The 23,589-nt window shown below is 47.5% G+C and overlaps 5 protein-coding genes and 1 long non-coding RNA gene across 9 annotated transcripts in view; 3 read left to right on the top strand and 3 right to left on the bottom strand.

Annotated features, from left to right (window-relative positions):
- Window positions 1-1,077: 1,077 nt before the first annotated feature.
- Window positions 1,078-5,543, bottom strand: INPP5E (Inositol-3-phosphate synthase). The gene is made up of 5 exons (XM_001353328.4): window positions 5,358-5,543; window positions 4,810-4,867; window positions 2,923-4,724; window positions 1,940-2,854; window positions 1,078-1,874 (listed from the first exon to the last, which is right to left on the bottom strand). Exons 3-5 carry the CDS (start codon window positions 4,194-4,196, stop codon window positions 1,766-1,768), a joined length of 2,298 nt encoding a protein of 765 aa, XP_001353364.2. The 5' UTR covers window positions 4,197-4,724; window positions 4,810-4,867; window positions 5,358-5,543; the 3' UTR covers window positions 1,078-1,765.
- Window positions 5,544-7,352: 1,809 nt separating this feature from the next.
- On the top strand, window positions 7,353-12,197 carry Sms (spermine synthase). 2 transcript variants are annotated; one of them, XM_001353327.4, is made up of 4 exons: window positions 7,353-7,750; window positions 8,799-8,910; window positions 10,387-10,509; window positions 10,612-12,197. In XM_001353327.4, exons 1-4 carry the CDS (start codon window positions 7,466-7,468, stop codon window positions 11,193-11,195), a joined length of 1,104 nt encoding a protein of 367 aa, XP_001353363.1. In that variant the 5' UTR covers window positions 7,353-7,465; the 3' UTR covers window positions 11,196-12,197. The 2 variants fall into 2 exon arrangements, with proteins under 2 accessions (XP_001353363.1, XP_003736171.1); XM_003736123.3 differs by lacking the exon at window positions 8,799-8,910 and adding an exon at window positions 9,814-9,931 and having other exon boundaries at window positions 7,355-7,750.
- On the bottom strand, window positions 9,402-9,765 carry LOC26534013 (uncharacterized). Its single transcript, XR_001453098.2, has 2 exons — window positions 9,609-9,765; window positions 9,402-9,546 (listed from the first exon to the last, which is right to left on the bottom strand). It is a non-coding gene; the product is annotated as an uncharacterized lncRNA (long non-coding RNA).
- A 1,035-nt stretch (window positions 12,198-13,232) lies between the features above and the next one.
- Window positions 13,233-14,524, top strand: Pbgs (Porphobilinogen synthase). Its single transcript, XM_001353326.4, has one exon. It carries the CDS (start codon window positions 13,311-13,313, stop codon window positions 14,292-14,294), a length of 984 nt encoding a protein of 327 aa, XP_001353362.2. The 5' UTR covers window positions 13,233-13,310; the 3' UTR covers window positions 14,295-14,524.
- A 224-nt stretch (window positions 14,525-14,748) lies between these two features.
- Window positions 14,749-16,904, bottom strand: LOC4813488 (uncharacterized). The gene is made up of 2 exons (XM_001353325.4): window positions 16,756-16,904; window positions 14,749-16,675 (listed from the first exon to the last, which is right to left on the bottom strand). The coding sequence occupies exons 1-2, from the start codon at window positions 16,876-16,878 to the stop codon at window positions 15,104-15,106; spliced, it is 1,695 nt and encodes a 564-aa protein (XP_001353361.4). The 5' UTR covers window positions 16,879-16,904; the 3' UTR covers window positions 14,749-15,103.
- Window positions 16,905-19,645: 2,741 nt separating this feature from the next.
- The window catches only part of app (Palmitoyltransferase app), a 66,166-nt gene continuing 62,222 nt past the window's right edge, over window positions 19,646-23,589 (top strand). Inside the window, exons 1-2 of one of the 3 annotated variants that reach the window (XM_033381720.1) lie at window positions 19,646-19,879; window positions 21,361-21,545. The gene's annotated coding sequence lies outside the window, so the exon portion shown is untranslated. The remainder of the gene's footprint in view (window positions 19,880-21,360; window positions 21,546-23,589) is intronic. The other 2 variants (XM_015187292.2, XM_015187291.2) reach the window with 2 other exon arrangements.

Genomic DNA, 23,589 nt, shown 5'->3' with positions numbered 1-23,589 from the left:
TTCTTTAAAAACTGCAAATTTGTTGTAACTTTTGGCTCTTCTGTTTCAAATGTTGCCGATACCTGGCCAATAAACTACCGGCTACCAAAAAATTACGAGACATCTAAGTTCATCGGAATAGTTGTCGTTATCGCCTATAAGCGGTACCAGTGAAGCTTAAAATCGGGGAATTATTAGGCTATTGAAGGCTTTCAATACGCTCAAATTGGGATTGAACCTGCAGGACATTATATCAACATGTAGGATAGAGTCTGGATAAAGGTATTCCAGATTCTACAATTGTGGCCCACTCTCGAGGCTTTATCCGAGAAACCAGAAGAATTTAACGTTTTCCTTTTAGCTCAATGGGCTATTCCTGGAACGTGATCTTAATTTAAGATATTTTCAATATGCTCATATATCATATATATCATACTATTGGACAGAAAAAGAAGTGCTTAAAAGTATTATATTCTTCCACTGAATCCACAGAAAATTCGAAAAAGTCAAGTACACAAATATGTACATTCATCTAGTACCTATGTTTATGCACTATATATGCACTTGTAATAATTTTTGTAATAAGTTTCCTTTCGAAAATCGTTGTTACATGCAAATCCCCTACTTTTGGACCAACCCTCGCAGATGCGAATACTTATACGCATACACCCATGACCACAAATGCCACCAAGCCTCCCGCCCCAAGTGGGGTGCAGTCGCAGTAGGAGCCGAGACCGCGAGGCCACTTGAATGGTGCACAAGTGGCGGTGGCAGCAGTGGCAGCGGCTGGACTCTGCCTGCGACTGCAACATGGCCAGCGCTATCGAATCGCAACCATGGCAATAAATTGCTGCTCGCCCGGGGCCCCAAGGCAGCCAACTCAAGTTAAAATTGGTCAAAAGTTTAACATATTTGCGTGTGTGTCCGAATGGCATATTGGGGGATGGTCGTTTTTGGTGCATTTTCGTGAGGGCAACGATAACGGCCCGGCCCCATTACGGAATGATGATGCTCGTGTAGATCCCCGGAGCTTATGAGTTTCCATTTTTGTTGGGGTATTTAGTCGGTTGATGGTAATGGAAGGACAATTCCGGCTTGAACGTTTAATTAAATCATAAGTAACGTATTATTTGTGCTTAAAACGAAATAAAATCTTCATAGGGTTTGCAAACTATTCAATAATCAGATCACTAGACACGATTCAACAATAACAATCATAAGAACTAAATAATAATCAAATAAATATTCTAACAATTGGGTTTCAAGAATCAACAATTGCTTAATTCAGATTCGTATAATAATATGTATGTATATTTACTACTATGTACTTCAGTTTAAACAATCAAAGTATTTTATAGTTCTTCGAGCTCTTTTCAACATTTGGACTACGTTAGTTAGCTAAAACACATTTAATTTAACTACTCGCTAGGCTTGTGCTTTAGAGTAGAGGTACAGAATTGTTTCTGAGTATGCATTCATAATCATTTCATAAGGAACGTATTACGATCTAAGGCCTCGAGGCGAAAGGCAAAAGGCGGCGTCTAAGTACTACCGCGGCGTTGCATGGCAAGTCACGAACGAGTATTTGGTATTTGACTGCAGACTAGAGTCCTATCTAGGTAATACAATGGCGACACACAACCGTAGGAAAGCTTTGACTAGCACTGTAGAAATGCCAGCCAGTCTCTAGCTGACAGATTCGAGTAAATGACTAAGTAGGTGGCTAGAGGAAGCTGCCGGAACAGCCACCTCCACCTTTGACTAGCTAGTAGCTGCTAATGAGAGTCTACTGTATGGCACAGACGGCCGAGGCGCCCGTATATTGGTTATTCAAGCGGCGGCGCATTCCCTCCAAGTAAATGTCCCGACTGAACAATCCAGCAGCCAAGGGAATCCTATAATGGAGACGAAAAAAAAGTTATACTATTAATTGCATCTCGGGCTTAACTTTAAAACTTACGCATCAGTTCCGGCACGGATGAGAGTTTTAAATAGAGCCCACACCGGCTTATGGTCCGATGTGGTTATCGAAGGTACCGAATCGTACAACAGGCACTGCACATAGGGCTGTGTCGGCGTGGAAACCCCCGGTATTATGGTCTGGCGACGTATGACTAGGCCCTGGACCTGCCTGTACTTGTAGAGGATTCTGTCGGTGTAGGCCGGAGCACGCTGCTTTGAGGAGGTGTCAAAGTTCTGACTACCCGGGTCGTACTTGTAAGTGGGTGGAAATGTTATATTCGCCTCCATGAACCCACGGAAGGCGGCACCGTCGGCCAGCACAGAAGAGAGTTGGTCCGTGTGCATGTAACCGTGTGGCAAGTGCGACGGAAGCGGGAACTTTGTGTTCTGAATCCACTCCATCAATTTCTCGCGCGGCTCACCGAGTCGGAAGTTCAGGTCACCGCACCAGAAGACGTTGTCGAAGTTTTGCGTCACATCCTTGTTTTTGTGCCGAAGGTTTGGCAGATTGCGTGGCAAATCCAGAGCGTTAATTATGCGCTTCACATCCGACACCCGCTCCTTCACCTTCTGCTGGTGAGCGGTCAAGTGGGAGGTCACAAAAAGCATGGAAGTACCGAATAGGCAGAAGGATATGGCCACTGCGCCCTTGGTGCGGAAGGCAGAGCCGGTGCGCACCGACATGGAGGCATCCTCCGGCGCCGAGCAGTACCAGATGAGATCGCGTCGCATGTAGACAGCCAAATGGAGGGTTCCCAGAGTGGTCGAATGGAAGAGCACATGCGAGGGGCCGAGGGTTTCCTGCAGCGTGACTTCCCACTCAAAGCGGTCTGGAGTGGACTCCTGGGTTCCCATAACAACTATGTCAGGCACATGCTCTACATTGGCCGGCAGCACAAAGTCATTTAATTGTCTGGAATTTCAGCAAAGGCATCATTAAGTTAGGGTCCGCAATACGATGATATTTGCGTTTCAACTCACTTGGGTGGACTGTGACCGTTCATGTTCCATGTTCCTACGAAGATGGTGACTTCCTTCTGCGGAAGCACGCGGCTCAGTTCGCTGGGCCCCAGCAGAGAGGAGGAGCCCAGACGGCCGTCCAGGTAGCTCCGTTCGCGTGCCTTCTCGGCAGGTATAAGGTTCAGGGCATGAGCAGCCACCAGGGCTTGGCGTGCGAGGTTGGAGCCAGAGCCTTGTCTCTGCAGCGTCATGTTTTCGTGCGACATGAAGCGGACGCCAGGCTGTTCCTGCATAGCCGCCTCAAACCCATCCGGCTGGCTGGCTATGTTGGGCGAGGACATGTGTTGCGGCGTTGTGGCCCGCTTAATATCTGTGGATTCTTCAGCGGTGTGCAGTTGCGGCAGCTCCTTCCCGGGCGGATATAGCTTCAGGCGGAGACGCGAGCGGCAGGCCGAAACTGCGATGGGCCGGATCGGGGAACGGGGCATGCTTTCACTTCTCGCGACAGCAGCGGAGGCCGATGCACCGGCTGTGGCCGAGGCGGCGGCAGCGGCGTTGCTGCATTGGGCAAAGAAGGTCTTGGTGCCGACGGGCGACTCTGGTGCACTGGCGCACTCACTGGACAGACGTGGTCGCTGAAACGATGTGCCACCCTCGCTAGAGTTCATCGAGACAGAATTGTTATCCACCATGCTCCAGCTCAACGATAGGTTGTCGCGGCGGAGCACGCTGTTGCTGGTGCTGTCCGGTATGGAATTGTAGCGCACCGTGACCGGTGGCGTCAGGGGCTTCTTCTCGGCCTTGCAGCAGAGGCTGAACTGGTGGCTGAATCGGTTGTGGTTCGGCGACCGGTGCTTGGGCGACTTGCGACGCATCACAACGTCCGCACCTCCATCGCTCTGCGAGCCCGCGTCACTGCTGTAGCGGTGGGCATGTCCTTTGCTCTTCGACGGCGGCTTGGTCCGCCTGTGGAAGCTTATCAGACCGCTGTGCGATTTCTCCAGCGGCAGAGTTTGGCTTTTGTGGTTGCTATTGCTGTTGTTGCTGCTGCTGACGGCAACATGGTTGCCCGCTTGCTCCGCTGAGGCCTTGGCGAAGCTCACATCATAGTGGCCGCAGGCGGACAAGGGTCGTCGTTGGAGGCTTGGCGAATCGGGAGTTACGGGATGGGGCTCCACCTTGCTGGGGCGCTTGGTCAGCAGCCCGAAGAGAGAGCTGCCCGTCTTGTGGCCAGAGCGGGGGCTGCTGGTGGAGCTAGTGATGCGCTCCTCGCTGCCAGCGGTGCTGTGCTGCATGGCGAACGAGTCGGACAAAATAGTCTTATCAAATCGCTTTGTTCGTTGATTTCCCAGAGCAGAGCTCTTCCTTACATCACGAGGTTAGCTCAACCTCTGCCGGAGGAAGGCAATTTGCAAAGTAAATTTGTGCTTTGTTAGGTACTATCACGGGGATCTCTCGGCTGCCCATAGCGCGCGACTCGCGGCTAGTTTTCGTCTAACGTACGGTTGACATTTATGAGATTCTTGGCCTCTGCCCGCCGCTGACTGTTTGTTTTGCTCAGTAGCACGGGTATAATGGCATATAAATAGTAATGGCAGACAGCAGCCAAGTCGTCATCGAATAATGCAGATGCGCTGCCGTGGCCGTCGCTGACTTTTGTGACTTTTGCACAGTATTTGCTTTCCCAATGCAAATTATTTTGAGCACGTCGATGACGTACACGATCCGAAAATCTCGTACGAGTCGTACGAGTGCTGGCTAATTGGGCTGCTTGTCCCTCAGCTCAGCCCATCGGGAGTTTTGCGTTGCGTGTGTGTGTTCCACTGCAAGGATTTGAATGAATGAATAAACGCAGGGCTAATTAGCTGGTGGAGGCTACTACTCATATGCGCACGCACGCACGCTCACCTGCAGTGGCCCAGGATTCGCCGGGGACCTCCCTCACATGTTGTGCGGACAGTGGGATCTGAAAGGATTCAAAAAATCAATACAGCACAGTCATACAGTGTAATAACAGTCGCGACACTCGAAGGCACCCACGGGGGAGCCACGAGTCATGGCAGTAGTTACTCCGGCAATGCCTGGGCGCCAGCATGAGACATGGGGTGGGTTGACAGGGGTGGGTGGCTGTGGCTGCGGCTGCTGCTGCTGCCGAAACGGCGACGTAACAACATTGGCATGCTGTGGCTATGGCGCCCACACAGCCACCAGAGACACACAAACACACAGTCGACCACGTCTCGCGTCGCGATATGGCGACATCACTTCATTTGCACACCGCGCTGCTCCTATGCTGGGCTCGCGGGTGATTTATAATTAGCAGCCCATTGTTGCCGCCAAACGCTCGCCTTGGATGGCGCACGATGCTGAGTGTCTCGCGCGACACTCGCATTCAAGTTCAGGTTCAGGTGCACACACTAGAGCGTGCAGGTGCCGCATTGACAAATCCTTCCTACCTGATGGACACCTCTCTCACGAAACACCTATTTCGCTGAAGAACTGTCTCACTTCTCGCGGCACAACATTCAAGTATAGTATTGTTTGTGTAATTCAATATTGTGGGCAATGCGGCGCGCTGTTTGGGGGTCCGAGCGATGTAGGGGTGTTGGGGACTCTGATTAGGGATGTAAGTATTTTGATATATATTGTTGGGAAGAAAAACGATATCTATATATTATCGGAATATCGATACTTTGACAGTCGCACGTGAAAATAATAGAAACGGTGCTGGCAAACGTTCAACAATCGACACGGGCACTATCGGTTGTATAGGTATTCCTTCCGCACTGCACTATTATTTTGTTGTTGCGCGGGCCCGGAATATCTGACGTCACATATAACTGCCATTGCTAAGAAATGCATTTGTTCTATTCGATTCGCTTTAAGCCTTAGTTTTCGTAGGAATAGCAAGTGCTCGCACAGCTGCAGAATTTATGTTCAAACGCCGTCTAGCTATTGTATTTTGAAGTAAATGATCGAATCGGTAATTGAATCCTCGATATTCTTCTTAAACACATAAACAAAATGGGAGGGCAGATCACCATTCCCTCCGTTTTGTTTCCTGCGATTGATAACCAAATGGTGGTTGCCTGATTGCTGCTCACCTTACATCTAATCTGCTGTTCGACCATTTTATTAAATTTTATTTTTTCCTTTTTTAAAATGCACCTTGCTTTCCCATCACCATGTCTTATATCCAGTTTAGAAAGCAGAATTTCTCTAAAGGGTTATTTAGAAAAATTAGTGAAAGATAATTCGTTTTTGGATTATTTTTGGATTAACTTCATCTTTTTAATAATAAGAACCAATGGATTTAGGAAGGTTAAATCTTTAGGACAGCCTGTGCATTTCGATAAGGATTATAGAAGATAGATCTGTTATCTGTTTCCATCCTTCCGCTGCTCTTTTTTATTCCGCTACATCTGTCTCTCTCTCTTTCACTTCTCACACCAACACCAGCCTCCTCCGACAGGGGGCGCACACTACATGATTAAGAGTGTAAGAGAGAGAAAGACAAGCGTGACAGGGGCCATGTTGGCTATTCTGTCTATAACAATGATCCGATTTAATCCAGATTTAGCAAACTGGTGGTCGAACAGCTAATCGCGGAAGCTCAGGATTATGGGTCTACTGTACTCCGGTGGATGGTATAGCCCCTTCACGGATGTGGCGCGCACTGAGTGTGGATGGGCGTCCTTTTCCGACAGGCGAACTGTAGGGTAATGCAGAGCATCCTCTCTGTTGTGCTTTCTCACCTGGACCTTCGCACAGAAAACCCAGCGAACGAAACTATAGTGTTGATAGGTAGGGCATTGCATAGGTTCAGAGGCGAGCGCAAGTGGATGGTGTAGAAGGCGCTCAGTAGCTTGACATCCTCATGCTGGCGCTCCAGGAAACTTGGCCGGGAACAGCACTCCCACACATACATATTACTTATGTTCGTCGCCTTCGGCTGATACACACTGATGCTGATAGTAAAGTGGTTAAAGACCTGCAGAGATTGTCCAATGAGTGGTCCATAATCCAGCCGCACTTGGGATATTATTTCCCATGTATCATAGGATATGCCACCACGACCCCGATCTAAAACATCAAAAATATAAAGATCATTAGAAGCTATTGCCATCAGGCTATGCACGCGACATCTTACCTGCAAATAGTTGTATGCTCAGGCGCTCAGCTTAAGGCTCATTTCTTATCCCACACCGGACACACGGGTGCTCGATTTAGTGGTAGCGATCCGGCAGATCATATACATCTTTAGTGCAATCAATTTGTTCAATAAATTTGTGCAGTAAAGATTTTGTTTGTTTACATATATATCGATGATCGAAAATGTTGACAAAATACCATTGGAGCCAAATAATATCGAAATTTGAACGATACGTATAAATAATAGAAACGGTGTTGGCAAACGTTCAACAATCGGCGAGGGTGCCATCGATTGTGCAGAGATTCCTTCCGCTCATCACTAGACTTTTGTTGTTGCGCGCATTTGTATCGCGGATTTTCAGCCCGGAAAATCTGAGAAAATAAAAGTTGGAAAAATCTGTGGACTAGCACAATGGCAGCCCAGACCATACTGTTCGACTTCACGCTGGATAGTGCCAAAACGGCCGACGAGAAGCAGCGCCAGGAGGTGGCCAAGATACTGCGAAACGAACTGGAGCACGTCTTCCCCCAGCTGGAGCTGGCATACAGCATGGAGTCGCCCGAGAACGGGTACTTCTCGGTGCTGCACGAGAACAAGGCCACGATTATCACTTGCCGCATCTTCCAGCACGGCCTGCTGACCGTCAATGTGGAGTACTTCCTGCCCGCTGGCAAGGAGCCCATAATGTCCTTTGATGTATGTAGAGCTATTCCCTAAGATTACACCGACAACACTCGCCTTCCGTCCTTGCCATCGCATACTTACACATGAGGTGCCCCCAAACCCTACCCCTGCCACAGGAAAAACACCTAGCTTTCCGGTGTTGATTAGCTGAAGGAAGGGGTTTCTTCCGCCAGCAGGGAAATTGATTTTCCACATACATTCGAGTGCACGGTTGTTTGTGTCTCTGTCTGGGTGAGTGTGTGCGTGTCTCGTGCCGGCGGCGGGGGCGTGCCAGACCGTTTTCCCTTTCGCGTCGTCGATGCCTCGTGCTGTACCCAAACCCTCGGCCTCTGGGTCACTCATGGGCTGGCTTGTCCTTGGCCTCAAGGGGCCGACAGTGCGGCTACCCTCTCCCCAATGCCACCATACAAGGCCTAAAGTATTATCTAACACCTCCGCTAGCCGATTTGGTGGCTTTACATGTATGTATCGTGCATATGCATATCATCTGACGACGGGCCTAACACTAGGCTTTTGCGCTAGATTACCTCACCAGTCCCCCGCTCTCCCGCTCTCTCGTTACTGCTCTCTTTCTGGGGCCCACGTGGGGTTGGTCGCTTCGAAATCAAGTTCATTGATTGAAATTCGGATCCAATGCCACAAAAAACAGCGAAAAACATATGTAGATAGTACGAGTATACACATATACACACGTAGCCTCCGCGTATCTTGATGCCGGTTCTGCGATTTCCCCACAAACATTGTGTGTTTTTTCTTGGTATGTATTTTGCAATCTGCATCGCAGCTGCAGCAGCAGCAGGCCCTCGAGGCATATTTATGGCTCGGTCTGTAGATTCCTTTTTGGTTTATTCACTTTCCTTTTTCATAAGTATCCAAGTATTTGCGACTATTAATAGTTTTGCGGCTGGGCTGCCTAAGCGGGGGGCGCTCGTAGAGTTCGCCGCGAAGGTCATTCCTTACGCTGTGGTCTACCATATGTATTTTTGATTTATTCATCAATTACCCAATCCGTGCCAGCATTTGTGTTTGTAAGAGGTTTAAATAAAGCATTACTTTGCAGACCATGCGCACCATGGAACTGATTCTGCGACAGAAATTAGATTCCGATCGGTCCAAGTACTTGCCACCGATAAAGCGCGGCGGATATATCGACATATATATGACTAGCTCAGGTTGGTCGAATTAGTTTAGTTACGCCCAGTTCCATTTGCAATAAATATAACAAAACAACAACAACAAAAAACAAAAAACCCCTCATACCTAAAAAACACCCACTACCCACCACCCACTATATATTCGTACCACTTTTCCACCTGAAAATCCGAGAACAGTCTTTTAAAATTCCGCTGCTGGGCCTTGAGCGTCCGTGAAGTAATGTTATCCGTGCAAATGCGATTACACGGTGGTCGGTCCCAAGGCCTGAGAGAAATTTTCTATGCACCTACTATGTACAACACATCATGAATATAATCGGTTTGCCACCCAATCCACCCACCCACCTACATATGTACATATGTATAGCGTTACATCCTAGCTAAATACGAATTACCTAGGACGTTTCTGCATGCTTGTTCCGTCACGCTACTAGTTTCCAAAGACGGCCCTCAAAGACGGCCCGGACGTTCTTTGTATTGTACTTATTCCCTCCTCTAAATGATTTATGATAATTTGTTTTTATTTTTTAATTTTTGTATACTTTTTATTTCCATATATATTCAAACGATCAATCCGATCTCTCATCTTCGCGCCATGAACAACCACATCTCGGGGCCACTTGCAATCCGACAACAAAACAACGAAAAACCAAACTGAAATTTCACCAAAATTATCTCTGAATTATAAAATAATGTGTAAACTATTGAAATTATACTTATACGCCCTATGCACAACATGTGTCTGTCACCTGCCCCGCCTCGACTCGCCTCGTTCGCCTCGCCTCGCCTCGCTCCTACGTACGCTCGCTCGCTCGCTCTCGATCAACAACAACTACACCTACACCACCACCAACCACCAACCACGAAACGAAACGAAATGAAACGAATCGAATCGAATCGAACCACCACCACCCCCACTAGGGCTTGGTGCATGGCAAGAGCTTGGAAAATGCCTTGGCCGTGAAACTGAAGGCCATTAGGGGACAAAAGCTGCCCGCCCTGAGGCGCGGTGATGTCCCTAGGTATTTTCCATCGTCAGGTAACGTATACTCTTTGGTTTTCATTTTACAAAATAGAGCAAACTACTGATATACTGATTACTGATATGTATGTACCATGTACTATGTAATACTCGTCGTACATCTTGATGTACTCGTATGAATGAACGTTGAGCGTATGCGTATGCAGCACCGAGCTGATGTTCTGAGAGTTCTAGAGGCACCAAGCATGATAGATTCATTTCAGCCATTTTTCGTTAGTTCGGATTTTTGGTTAATGTAATGTCGGACTCGCTCCTTCTTTTGATGGGAGTCGAGCCTCTGTGTTACTTTGATGTTCTTTCTCTATCATTTTCGGTTCGTTTTGCTTCTGATTCTCCGTTGGTTCTCAGCATGCCGCCGCTTAGCCACCAAAAGTCAACTGAATTCTAATGCCTATTCGCATAGATATGTACACATGTTGAAGCATATTCTAATAATGGTTAATCTTTCGCAGATGAGCGCATCATTGAGTACGATATCGACAAGCTGGTCTACGAGGTGCGCTCGCCCTTCCAGAAGATTCAAATCTTACACTCAAAGACCCTGGGAAACATGCTGCTGTTGGACGAGCTTCAGAGTAAGTGCCACATAAAGGCAACCAGACCAAGCCAGGCCATCGGCAATCGATTAGCGCCAGTGTGAGCTCGAGCATGATATAATCATTTCCCCCTTTTTACAGACATCGCCGAGTCCGATCTGATCTATACGGAAACCCTGATGGGTCGTGGCATTGAAAACTATGAGGGCAAGGAGATCTGCATTCTGGGTGGCGGGGACGGCGCCCTGCTGTACGAGCTGCTCAAGGAGAACCCCAAGCACGTGGTGATGCTGGAGATCGATGAGCTGGTGATGGAGGCCTGCAACAAGTATCTCAATTCGATTTGCGGCGATGTTCTGGAGAAGCGCAGGAGCGACCAGTACGAAATCGTTGTGGGCGACTGTGTAGAGTACTTGAAGAAGTTCATTGGCGAGGGCCGCAAGTTTGACTATGTGTTCGGGGACCTCACCGACATACCCATAACGGGGGCACCTGTCGGTGTCGACTGGGATTTTATTAGGACCATTTTCGAGCACTCGTTCAAGGTGCTGAAGCCCGATGGCAAGTTCTTGACTCACGGCAACGGCACCAGCTGCACTGAATCTCTGGAGCTGTTCGAAGAGCAGCTGTCACTGCTCAAGCCGAAGGTTAAGTTCACCACATCGAAGGCATTCGTTCCGTCATTTATGGAAGAGTGGCTCTTCTATCAAGTGTCTTTCGCTTGACCAGCTCAAGGCGAACGACCAGTAGCGCGACGACTAGGGGGCAAGGGAGGCCAGCCACGTATAACAGCACCACCAGCAACTACTATAAAGACGGATAATACCACAACGTGTCTCCGGAATGCTACTTCCAGCACACCATCAGCCCACACACCAGCAGCATTAGCAACATCTGAAACATCAACAGCACCACCACACCACAACGACCAGAACAAGCCCAGAACGGAGCTTGAAGTTAGAGAGCCGCTCATCAAGCTGCACTCCTACACAGTCACTCTGCACGGAGCAGCAGAAGTCAAGCCGGCGCTGCCCAAGCTCCGGCAGCGTCGTCGCCAGCTACGTGTGCACTATCACCATTCTCTGGTTTCTTAGTGGAGGCTAATGTCATCGCCATCGTCATCCGCATCGCATCGCAGCTCAAGGCATCTCTCAACAGAAGAAGAACAAAACCGAACCCAAACGCACTTCCAATGGCTGTTACTTACAATTGAAAACCAAACCAAATATTTATCCAACTCGTTTACGTTTACGATTAAGTTAGAAGTTAATTCTGTTCTCGTTCTCGTTTACTGATTATTTCACTAACTAAATTTAAGTCGAAAGTACAAGTTTTAACGACGGGGACAGGCGACACCACAATTTTACGTATTTGTGTTTAATTAAATTACTTCTAAGCGTGGAATGTATGTTTGCGACTACTAGTATTTGTATCTGTAGTACATACCCACATGTGTGGGTACATACTCGTGTGTATTTCTTGTAATGTATATCCTACTACTATGTACACTCGTAGTGCAGTGCATATGTTTAGTTTTCCATTTACGGGCAAATGTACGGAATATGAGGAGGCAGGCTCGCCCGAGCGAGCATGTGTGCATGAGGGTGTGAGGAACGTAGCATTCGACACCATCATTTATTGCTGTACAATTAATAATACAATTTATTTCACTTGAATTTTAACGAAAATACTTGAAAAGTAATAAATAGTCGTACGCAGAATCAGAACCAGAGTTTTGCTATATTTCCGTATTCGAATAACCTCTGGAATTGGAAGTCGGAGTAGGTTGAAATGGTTCCTATACCTATGATAACTTCTAAACTTCTAAAACTTCATGGCGGAACGAAGTGGGAAAACGTAAATCGAAGACAGTTCCAAATGTTCCGCGCAAAATCATTGGAGACGGCCAAATTTATAATGTAATTGTTACAGCTCATGCATTCATTCCAATTTTTTTTTTATAGTAGTACCTACCTAAAATCAACACGAGCTGGAACTCGTAGCATTCCCTATGAATGTTGATGTCACATACTCTGCGTTATTTTCTAGCCTAGTAGAGGATAAGGTTCAATTTAATGCATTTAAATCCTTGCCGCTTATTCACTTTCAAAGAATTTCTATTTGGCGCTCAAAATGATGGCCGAACCGGTTAAGACTCTTCTTTATACCCTTGGGAAATTGATATTATAGAGTTGAGACAATTTTTGTCATCTCAAGCTCCTATTTATACATATATGCAGAAACTAGTCAGTTTCTGTTTTAAAGCTATTTCAACGATATTTTGCAGCTTATTGTCTTCTTACAGAGACCAAGATCGATCGGGATCGAGATTTATATACAAGACACAAATCATATGTTTGAATATGTCTAAAAAATATGAATCTGAGAAAAGGCCATTTTAAAACAGGGTATACATAATAGGGTATTAAAATGCCCATACCCCCCAGTAAAGCTGCTTCCATACTCACTTACGTTGCCACTGCTTTTTTCTTTACCTTTTTTGTTTAAACCTTGTTCTAGACAAGATCCAAAAAAGCAAGTATTTAAAATAAGCCGATCAAGTAGAAAATTGATTAATTAATCGAATTAAACTATGTGGGCAGGGCTGAAGTTTCTATCTAGTGAGTAATATTCTACGGAATATCAAAACCGAGGAATATGTATAATATATCTTGCACTCTTCATTATAGTTACGGTATATTTTTCAAATGAGACGGTATATTTTGGTATGTTTCTGAGGGTCGATAAACTACAGCTGAATCAGCTGATTCTCACTGGTGTTGACACTTCTGCCGTTTTCGGGAGAAAAGCAAAGAAAGTTGAGTGAAATAGACGGAAGTATGGACCGGAAACTACACAGTGGCATGCACCATCCCACCCTGCGACTGCTGCAGGAGTCGGGCTGTGAAATCTCGCCTCACAACCTGATGTACCCCGTCTTCATTGTGAGCAACGACGACGATGTGCAGCCGATCGCCAGCATGCCAGGGATCTCCAGGTTCGGAGTGAACCGACTGCGAGATCACCTGGAGCCGCTGGTCAAGAAGGGACTGACCTCCGTGCTACTCTTCGGCGTGGTAGAGTCTGAACTGAAGGACGAGGAGGCCTCGAATGCGGACTCGGCGGTGAACCCTGTGGTGCGGGCCCTGCCCAAGCTGCGGGAATGGTTTCCCGACCTGCTCATTGCCTGTGACGTGTGCATCTGTCCCTATTCCTCGCACGGCCACTGCGGCCTCCTCGGCAAGGCAGGCCTGGAGAACGGACCGAGCATAAAGCGGATAGCCGAGATAGCTATAGCGTACGGACAGGCTGGGGCCCACATCGTGGCTCCCTCCGACATGATGGACAACCGCGTGCGGGCCATCAAGCAGGCCCTGATCGACGCCAGCTTGAACAGTGTCTCGCTGCTGGCCTATTCCGCCAAGTTCGCGTCCAACTTCTACGGTCCGTTCCGGGAGGCGGCTCAGTCGGCCCCCAAGTTCGGCGATCGGCGGTGCTACCAGCTGCCCAGTGGATCCCGCAGCCTGGCCATGCGCGCAATTCAGCGCGATGTCAGCGAGGGGGCGGACATGCTGATGGTGAAGCCCGGCATGCCGTACCTGGATATTCTGCGACAGACCAAGGACTCCTATCCCTACCACACACTGTACGTGTACCAGGTGTCCGGCGAGTACGCCATGCTCTATCACGCCTCTAAGGCAGGTGCCTTCGAGCTGCGCGATGCCGTGCTGGAGTCCATGCGAAGCTTCCGTCGCGCTGGGGCCGATTGCATCATTACCTACTACACCCCCTACCTGCTGGACATAATTGGCAGGACCGCCTAAAGAAACGGAAAGACTGAACCATACGAAAGTCTCAAGAAGCGTGCAATCACACAAAATACAATATATGTAACATAGGTTCCTCGGGTTTCGTCTTTAGTTTTTAGAATTGTCACTCTGTAATTCATGTGTAATCAGCATTACTGGTGCTTCTGTGGCGTCGTCAGAATACACTTCCATATACGTACATACACAATTTTGTGTATCTGCGTATCTGCGTGCTTATCAATCGATCCGATTTGGAAGTCTAATGTGCGCTGTGCGCTGTGCGCTCTGTGTTGTGTGCTGTGCGCTATGTGCCATGTGCGGATGTACTTGTGGGGCAACGCATTTCGAATTTCAATTGATTGGTCGAATATTTCACAATTTTTCAGCGGGCGAACCGGTCGAACCAGTGGGCCAGCGAAAGTGTGGTCCAGACGTTGGCATTTAGCACTTTAATGTAGGCCGATTTCGATTTCGATTTCGATTAGAGATATATGTATTTATATAACTGTATGTATGATGTGGCGAACAGTGAACACTGCCTACAGCTCTTACATGCTAGCCTAGGCCTAGTGGCTCATAAAATTGGTACACTTTCAAGTCTTACAAAACGATAAAATCACAAAATCAAATGCAATAAGTACATGAGGGGGGTCCTCAGATCGAGATAAAACAACTAATTCAAGGGGAAACTATAGCTACGTACGAATAGTCGTGAATATGTGTATATGTGGGGGAGAATACTGAGTGCGTTTTAAGGATTGATTGCGATTTATGTGGGATTATGGCTATCGCTGGGATGCTGCCTGGCCTGCCTGCCTGCCTGCCTAGGGGCTTTCGGTATTGTTGATCTGGCTGTGCTCGAGAATGTCCGTGTTTTGCATCGGCTCCAGGTCCGTTTCGGATATGATCTCGGCCAGCCACTGCTCGATTTGCACCGGATGGAAGGAGTCCTCGTCCCCACTGTTTGCCTCTAGGATGATCTTCAAGTTCTCGAAGTTCTTGAGGACTAAGCGCCTCCCCGGCGCTATCTGTGACCCCGACACCGACTCTGTGGCCTGGCTTTGGCTCTGGGTGTTGGTGGTTGTGGTGGTGCTGCTGGATATGGACACGTCTTCTTGCCTCGGCGGCTGCACTGTGTTGGAGTTGGCATCGCAGCTAGAATCGGCGGCTGCTGTCTGCACAGACGAGGTCGTTGTGGGTGCCTCTGGCTCTGGCTCTGGCACATTGTTGTATGGGCGCCGCGGCTTCTCCTTCATGCTCTTCTTGATCTCGTTGAGCAGGCGATTGTAGAAGTCGCAGGTGACGTCGTGAGTGTCTACCTCCTGAAAACGATACCCGTTCCTGGGGGTCGGTGTAGACTGGCCAGAGCTGGAGGCCTGCTGCTTTGGCGGCTCCTCCACCGTCTGTGCCGCCGGCCTAGCATTCTTCTTCGACTGCTTCTTCGATTGCGAACGGGAGCTCGCATTGCTCGAATAGTTCGAGCTGGAGGCGGTGGTTGTCGGAGTGGAATGCGACTGCGACTGCGATTGAGAATGCGAGTGGGAGTGATCGGTGTTGCTGCTGGAGTCGGCAGACTTCACGATCGGTATCTCCGCACTGACGGCCTCCTCGGTGGCGCAGTTGATCGTCAGGCTGGCGATGTTGCGCAGGTTGATGGTGCCGTTGCAGTTGTTGATTGTGATTTTTGGTTTGAAGCGCTGCTTGCGGCCCTTGGGCTTGGTGGGGGGATCAGCCGATGGCAGCTCGAGGCAGCTGCTCTTCGACTTGGCCGTCTCTCGGCCCAGACTGGAGACAGCATCGGCTATTGACGACTCCAGCTCATCGTCCAGCTCTTCCAGATTGAGCGGCGGCACGGCCACAGGCACGTGGGAATCGCGCTGTATCTTTGCCTTGCGTATCAGTTCCTTGGCTTCCTGCAGCGTTATGTTGATAATGGAACGCTTGGCGTTCTCCTCGACGACACTCTTGTTCCCCGAGAAGTCCACCACAATGGCCTCGGGCTGCGCCTCGTCCTCCAGGTCATAGTAGGAGATCTTGCGGTCCTGCAGGTATTTGTACATCGTATCGTGGTCGTCCAGCGGCTCGATGTAGTCCTCACTGCGCAGTCCGGTGTTCCGATAATCCTGCAGCGCCAGCTGCATGTTGCTGTTGTCCAGCAGGAAGTGGCCAAAGCTGCGAATGGCTGCCAGCAGCTTCTCTTCCTCGTCCCCATCGCCAGTGATGAAGCGGACACCGCCCTGGTCCGCACTATCCGCGCTGTCCACAGGCGACGCCTTCAGCTGCATCTGCTGCTGCTGGGTGTTGGCGATAACCTCCAGCTGTCGCAGCAGCAGCTTCTCGCGCATATGCAGCGCCGCGCGAACCTCGTTAAACTTCTTTTGTACATTGCCTTTGACCTGAAAACCCGAATGGAAAAAGGGTGTGAAAAGGCTTTTCTTTTTCCCGCATCGCGTGAAAGGAACTCTTTTCCACTCACCTCTTCCAGAATCTTGTCCATGGCGACCACTCTTTCACGGCTAGGATTTCTCAGACACAGGGCATTTTCTCGCAAACTTTCCGTTTTCTTAAATTTTCTGCAAGTGTTTGATCGAAGATACATAAACAGCTGGACTTATCGACCATCAGAAATATACCAAAATATACCGTCGCATTTGAAAAATATACCGTTAATATCCTGACAAATTCAAGCTATATTTTACTTATTCCTCGTTTTTGATCTTCCGTAGAATATTACTAGCTAGATAGAATTGTCCGATAATTTTATCCGATTAATGAATCAATTTTGTAAAATGGTGAGAAGAAAAACATTGAAAAACTCACCATACAGCCAAATTTAAATTTGCTGCGACTCCATATGATTTGTTCGTGCATTAATGGAAAAGAGAATTAGGCATCCAATTTAATATCCGAAACACATGAATTCACATTCACAAGTTTCGGGGCGGGAAGGCTGTTCTTTTAAATACGACCGCCTTGTTGCCGTCATATAAGGTACCTAAGGTGAGGTGAGGTTTGTATGGCATGCTGTTTATGTTGCTGGGTTTTTACGCTCGCTGTCCATACCTTTCCGTAGCACAGCCCAGAGGTTCGAGTTGCATCTGCTAAGCTTAAACCTCTTCTGTAGTTGTATGGAAATTTCTATACCCTGTATTCTTTGCCCAAACAGAAACTCAGAGATATTTTTAAGGGACCGGTACTCGGTATCGGATAAATATTAATGTTATTTTTCTCATGTAAGGAATATACATATTGCTATTTTTAACAATATCAAAGTACTATCAGTGTTGTGGCAAAAAATCTACTCCATACCCTATGAATATTTCTGCCTTGGCGATTCCAGTCGCATGGTGAGTTGGATAGGTTTCGCGTCAGCTGATCGAGTTCGAATGTTCCGCAACACAAGTATACAACAGTTTATTCGAAGGGCAATGTGGCGCCCATTTGTGGGGAAATGCATTTTTTGAATATGCTTCTAGGCCGGGCATAACATGGGGTAGAATGTATATGAATATTAAATGCTGGCTGCTCTAAAACTATCAAAGCTTGCTCTCTTTGCCGGTTTTTACATTAGGTTCAGCAGAACTTTGCCGATCATGCCGCGGAGAACTTCTGGGACCTGTGAGTATTGTTCGGGTTGCTTAGGGCACCAGCTATGATGACACCATCTCCAGCTTGTCCGAGGACCAAGGAGACATCTTAGTGCGGAAGCTCCACGAGGTAACACGCTATGTGGAGCCATCGAATGGTGATGAAGAGAAGCCCAGAGTACGGGAAAGTCTCGAATACGAGACCGCACGGAAGTGCTTAATCGCCGCCAATGCCGTCTGGAAGCAGCGTATGAGCCCTCGCCAAACTTGCCCACTCCCTGAGAGACGTAGCCACACGAGTATTTTCAGGCAAATACACAAATAGACAGTCGCTCTCCTCCATAATTTACGTATTGGTTGTCGCCGGCGAGGAGGACGTTAATCGCGCGGAGGACTGCCAATCCTTTTCCTGTCACCCTGTCGTCCGCTCGCGTCGTTGTGTCAGTAAGTCGCCTCCTGGCTATCGGAGAATGTAATTATTTTCCTTGTGGGCACACGAAAGCAGCAGTCCCAACAGCTCCAGCTCAAACTGCTCCATGGTCTTCGCAGATGGGAACGGACGCGTCTACCAGAACTGGTCCTCGTATGTGGCCACCAACGACCTGCCCGCCGGAGTGATGGTGGCCCCAGAGCAAGGCATTTACCTGCTGGTCAACGGACAGGTCAGGTTGGACAAGTCCAAGACCCCGGTGCTCGAATATCTGGACCGATCTTCAGCTAACTGGGCTTGGACCCCCCTTCAATGCTTGCTGTCGATTGGCGGATCGCAGCCAGAGTGAAATAAGGGATGCCGATAAAGCCCTGGCCCTGTCGGCCTCCGCCAGCTCTGAGGCGAGTGTGGGCTCTGACGCCCCCCCGGTGGACTGTGGGGTGGGAGCGAGCACTGCCGTCCACCTGATGGTGAGACCAACCAATGATTCCGTCGGTGTGGGGTTCGTCCTGAAGGATTACGGACAAGTTTTATTTATGGAGCACATTGTGAATGCCAAGAGCTTCGAGGATTTGATCACGGGCATGGCCGAGTGCCTGGCACCCGATGTCTTCAATTTCGTCATGCAACTGACACGAACCTTTTTGGACACCCACGTGGAGGAACTAACTTCGGTGCTGAACTTCCTTATTTCCACCGAATCGGTGCTGCATAATATCAAAGAGATTATTTTGGAAAAGTACGCCAACGCGGCCTACGAAGTGATTATCGATCACGGCTTTGATATTTTATCAGCCGCCAGAGCTCACTACGTAACTAGAGCCAACAGAGCATACTGATAGTCAGGCCTAGAAACTTATTCAAAAAATGCATTTCCCCACAAATGGGCGCCACATTGAAGTTCGAATAAACTGTTGTATACTTGTGTTGCGGAACATTCGAACTCGATCAGCTGACGCGAAACCTAGCCAACTCACCATGCGACTGGAATCGCCAAGGCAGAAATATTCATAGGGTATGGAGTACATTTTTTGCCACAACACTGATAGTACTTTGATATTGTTAAAAATATCAATATGTATATTCCTTATATAAGAAGAATATATTGAAGAATGTAAAGAATACAGGGTATAGAAATTTCCATACAACTACAGAAGAGGTTTAAACTTAGCAGTTCATTAGCAGCTGCTGTTAACAGTACCGGCTGAGCGACCTCGAACCTCTGGGCTGTGCTACGGAAAGGTATGGACAGCGAGGGTAAGCACCCAGCAACATAAACGCCATGCCATACAAACCTCACCTCACCTTAGGTACCTTATGTGACGGCAACAAGGCGGTCGTATTTAAAAGAACAGCCTTCCCGCCCCGAAACTTGTGAACGTGAATGAAACATGTTTCGGACAGTAAAGTGGGTGCCTATTTGGGTTTGGGGGGCCAGCGTGCGATTGGATTGTTTGGGGGCATTTGTTTTGCCGTCGTCGTCGTGAACTGTGTGTTGTGGAGGTGCGGACGAATTTCTGTGGTTCCGTGATTCTGTTTTCCGCTAAGGTTCGAACAGACGGAATATTGAACATTTTGGAAAGGTAGTTAACTATAGGGACGAGACAATAGTGATCAAAATTAATTCGAGCGTTTAGAAAATTTAGTATTTCCACGTAGTCAGCTGCAGTTTCCGTCTCGCCGCGTTGCCGCCTTTGACCCGCGTCAAGTGCTTGATTCTCGTGATTTTGTAATTGTTTTTGAACGCGGCTCTTGCATTTGCATATTTTTTTTAATGTTTTTGTTTTTGTTTGTGTCTTTTGTGTTTTGTGAACAGGGGAAAGAAATGTCGCGTGTCAGAATGAGAGAAAAATGTTTAAATAACAATCGCTGTCGCCGTCGTCGTCGTCGCCGCCGCCGCCGCCACAGCAGCAGTTTGTTGTTGCTGGCTCACTCTGGCCAACTAATTTGAACTGCCTACGTGTGTGTGTGTTTGTGTGTGTGCGAGACTGAGTGTTGGTGTGAGAGTGTTGTGACTTCTGCTTTTGTGTGTGTGTTTGAACGACTGGCTTTGCCAGCGTGTTTTTGCTTTGCTGGAACAAGAATTGTTCAAATGGAAAGATGCAACTCTCTCAGATTTTGGTTTTGTTCCAAAAGACAAACAAAATACATCGCCAAAGACTCGAAGAGAGAATAGGCTAAGCAAAGCAACAAACAGTAACAGAGAAGCAACAAAGCAAAGGCACACACACACAAGAGAGCCAGAGCGAGAGAGGGCGAACTGTGTCAATGCGGCAGCGGCAGCGGTGGCGGCGGCGGCGGCAGAGGCACCAGCGGCGGCAGAGGCACCAGCGGCTACAGCGGCAGCGACAATGACGCCAAAAAACTTAAAAATATCCCAAAGACTACCGTCAATAATGCAATGTTTCTGTGGTTTTCTAAAATTAATTTCTTCAACTATTTTTAATTGGATTTGAACTGTCCCTGTCCCCGTCTTCCTCCCGTCCCACATGGCAGCGCCGCTGCCTGTCTGTCTGTCTGACTGACTTTGCTTTTTGTCTTTGCATGAGTGTGCGAGTGCTGCGGGACTGTGTGTTTGCCTCTGCCCTCTGTGACTTTGCGGCGGCGTGTCGTGACTGGATTCCATTGAATGTACATGTGCTCGCACACTCACACACGCACACACACACGTAGATGATGATTTGCTTATAAAAAAACTTACAGTTAGACGATGCTTTTCGCTTTCTGGATTGCGTTTGTTTTTGTGCTGTGTCTCTTATTTTGTTTTCCGGTTTTATCGCCGGGAAACCTGTTTCTTGGCCAAAGATTTGCTCAGTAGTCTGTCTGGCTTTTAAATTTAACAAATTACCTCATTTTACACCTGAAACTCCCCATTTATCCATTTAAGTGCTCCGACTAACGCACACTAATTAAAAGCTAGCGATTACGCCTCCTCTGTTTCGGGGATCTTCCAAGAAATGGAAGCCTCTATGTACCTAGGTGCTAGGGAACCCGCCCCGTTCTAAACGACAAAAATTCCAGCCTGGTACTCATAATGAATTTCGGTTCTTGTTTTTTTTTGCAGCTTTAAGAAATAATCAAGAAAACGAAACAAAAGAAAACATTGCAAATAAAACAAAACAAAAAAAACCATTAAACTAACAGTGTGCGCCGCTGAATTTTACATCATCGACAAATAGTGTTCCGACGTTCCGAATGCTGCCGAACAACAACTAACTGTTATTCCGATCAACAACAAAACAAACAACGGTAAGTAGCATCCGAACACGATGTCGCTTTTGTCGATCGCAGTAGCCTTCCCATGACCCTGGCCTGCCCTCGATCTCTTTGCGCAACGCCCTCCACCTCCGCCGTCACCTCTGTGTGCGTGCGTGTGTGTGTGTGTGTGTGTCTATTGAGAGTTATGCAAAAGCAATGTAAAAACTCTGCGGCTACAGTGGGGAGAATAAGTCTAGGCATCTTAAATATATATGTATTTTAGGGGAAAACTAACACAAATTTCCACCTTTAAAAACTCGTCGCAACTAAATCGTTTATTTGTCGCTTACTGATATTTTAATCAGTTAATGGAATTCTTGAAATAAAATTCAATAACCGACTCCGTCGTTGTGTATCTGCAATAATATTTATCGTCCAAATAAATAAATACATTGTGCCCGAGCCTCGAACTATAAAGAGTATATCTATCATGTAAACAATCGGGGTAGTGTAGTTTTATTTTCTCCTCTTTCGACAAATATGTTATGACATATCGTTTACATGGAATTGGGCGAACATCCCCATACAAAAAAATGGTTGCAAACAACAAAATGAATCAAATATGAGTGGGGGATGGGAAGCTTTCGGGGGATGCACTATTTTGACTCATTTAGTCAACAGTTCAACACAGAACATTTTTTAAATATTTTTAGCTATCTGTCACTTTGTAGCTGCACGACTGATAACACACTCCCCCATTCCCTCCCCCCCTCCACATTCCACTTGAATTACACGACACTTGTTATGGCTTATAGCTGGAGCAGCTATCAAAGCTATCGAATTGCCATTTCTTCGATTCTTCGATTCGTTGTCTTTGGGGTTTTATTCCACATAAGCCCTGACATGCGAGAGACATCTGCATTCCGCTCCTGAATCGCTCTCTAACGATATTTCCTCACATTCATCACGTTCAAAGGTCAAATCCTCTCGTCAATTCAGTTGCAACATTTGTGGCTGATAAAAATATGAATTGATGTACATTTTCCGTCGCCAATGAATGCAATTTTCCCATCACGGACAGTGGGAAAGTGAATGGGAATACTTTTCCTTTTGTTCCCCCTGTGTGTGTGTTTTTATTTTTTATTTTTTATTGCCAAGCCATCATCAATGCAGTCGTTGCATTGAATTGAGTGGCAATTATTATATTAACTGTAATTGCAAATTGAAATAATTGCAATGCAATTAATCAGAAACCGAATCGACTGCAAACTGAAATCAAAACGCTTTAACAACTGCAGATTTGATTGGATTTTCGGTTTGTTCTGCGCTCTGTGGACGTCGGACGAGAGTCGGATGTCGAGTGTCGAAAGGGGGTGGGGGCGGGGGCGGGGGGTGGTGGTGCATGCATCCAGCCGAAAACCGGGACCAATCGCAGTGCAACGTTCATGCCGATAGAGATATAAATTGATTACTCGGCTTTAATTAGTTTCAATTTGCACAAACTCCATCGACGGGCCTCCTCTCCGGTGCTATGTGTGTGTGCTGGTGTGTGTGTGTGTGGGGTTTTCCCCAATTTATTTTCAGTTTGGCAATCAAACCTCCGTCTGAATGCACATTGTGCAGTATTTTGTTTCAAATAAATAGCAATTTCCTTGAATGTCTGCAAAATAAATTACAAATATTCCATGGAAAACCCAAAGCCCAAACACACACACAAATTTTGATTCGAAATCCAAACAAAGAAGGAACGCTGGCCGCCCAAAGACGAATCTCTCGACCACGCGATACTCAGTGGAGGGCTTTTCCACGGGTTTCAAACGGAGCTGCCGTGATGCCCTCCTGCCGTCGTGGCTGTCCTTTCCGGGGGGCTACAGGGTATCGGCATCGAGAGAATAATAATTTGCAAAAACTTTGGGGCATTGTGGACAGACCACTCTCTGGCTGTGGTATCTCTAATCCGCAGTGAAAAGTGTCTGTTTGTCTGAACGGAATGTTGGCCAATTGCAGGACCTTTTGACTTGTGGCCAAAACCCATGGCCTCCTGATACATATTGTGGCAGCATTCATTCATGAGAGATGCGATGCGCAAACACAC

This window comes from Drosophila pseudoobscura, chromosome X (genome assembly GCF_009870125.1).
Source record: "Drosophila pseudoobscura strain MV-25-SWS-2005 chromosome X, UCI_Dpse_MV25, whole genome shotgun sequence".
Lineage (NCBI taxonomy): Eukaryota > Metazoa > Arthropoda > Insecta > Diptera > Drosophilidae > Drosophila > Drosophila pseudoobscura.
This window is presented reverse-complemented; position numbering and strand designations above follow the sequence as displayed.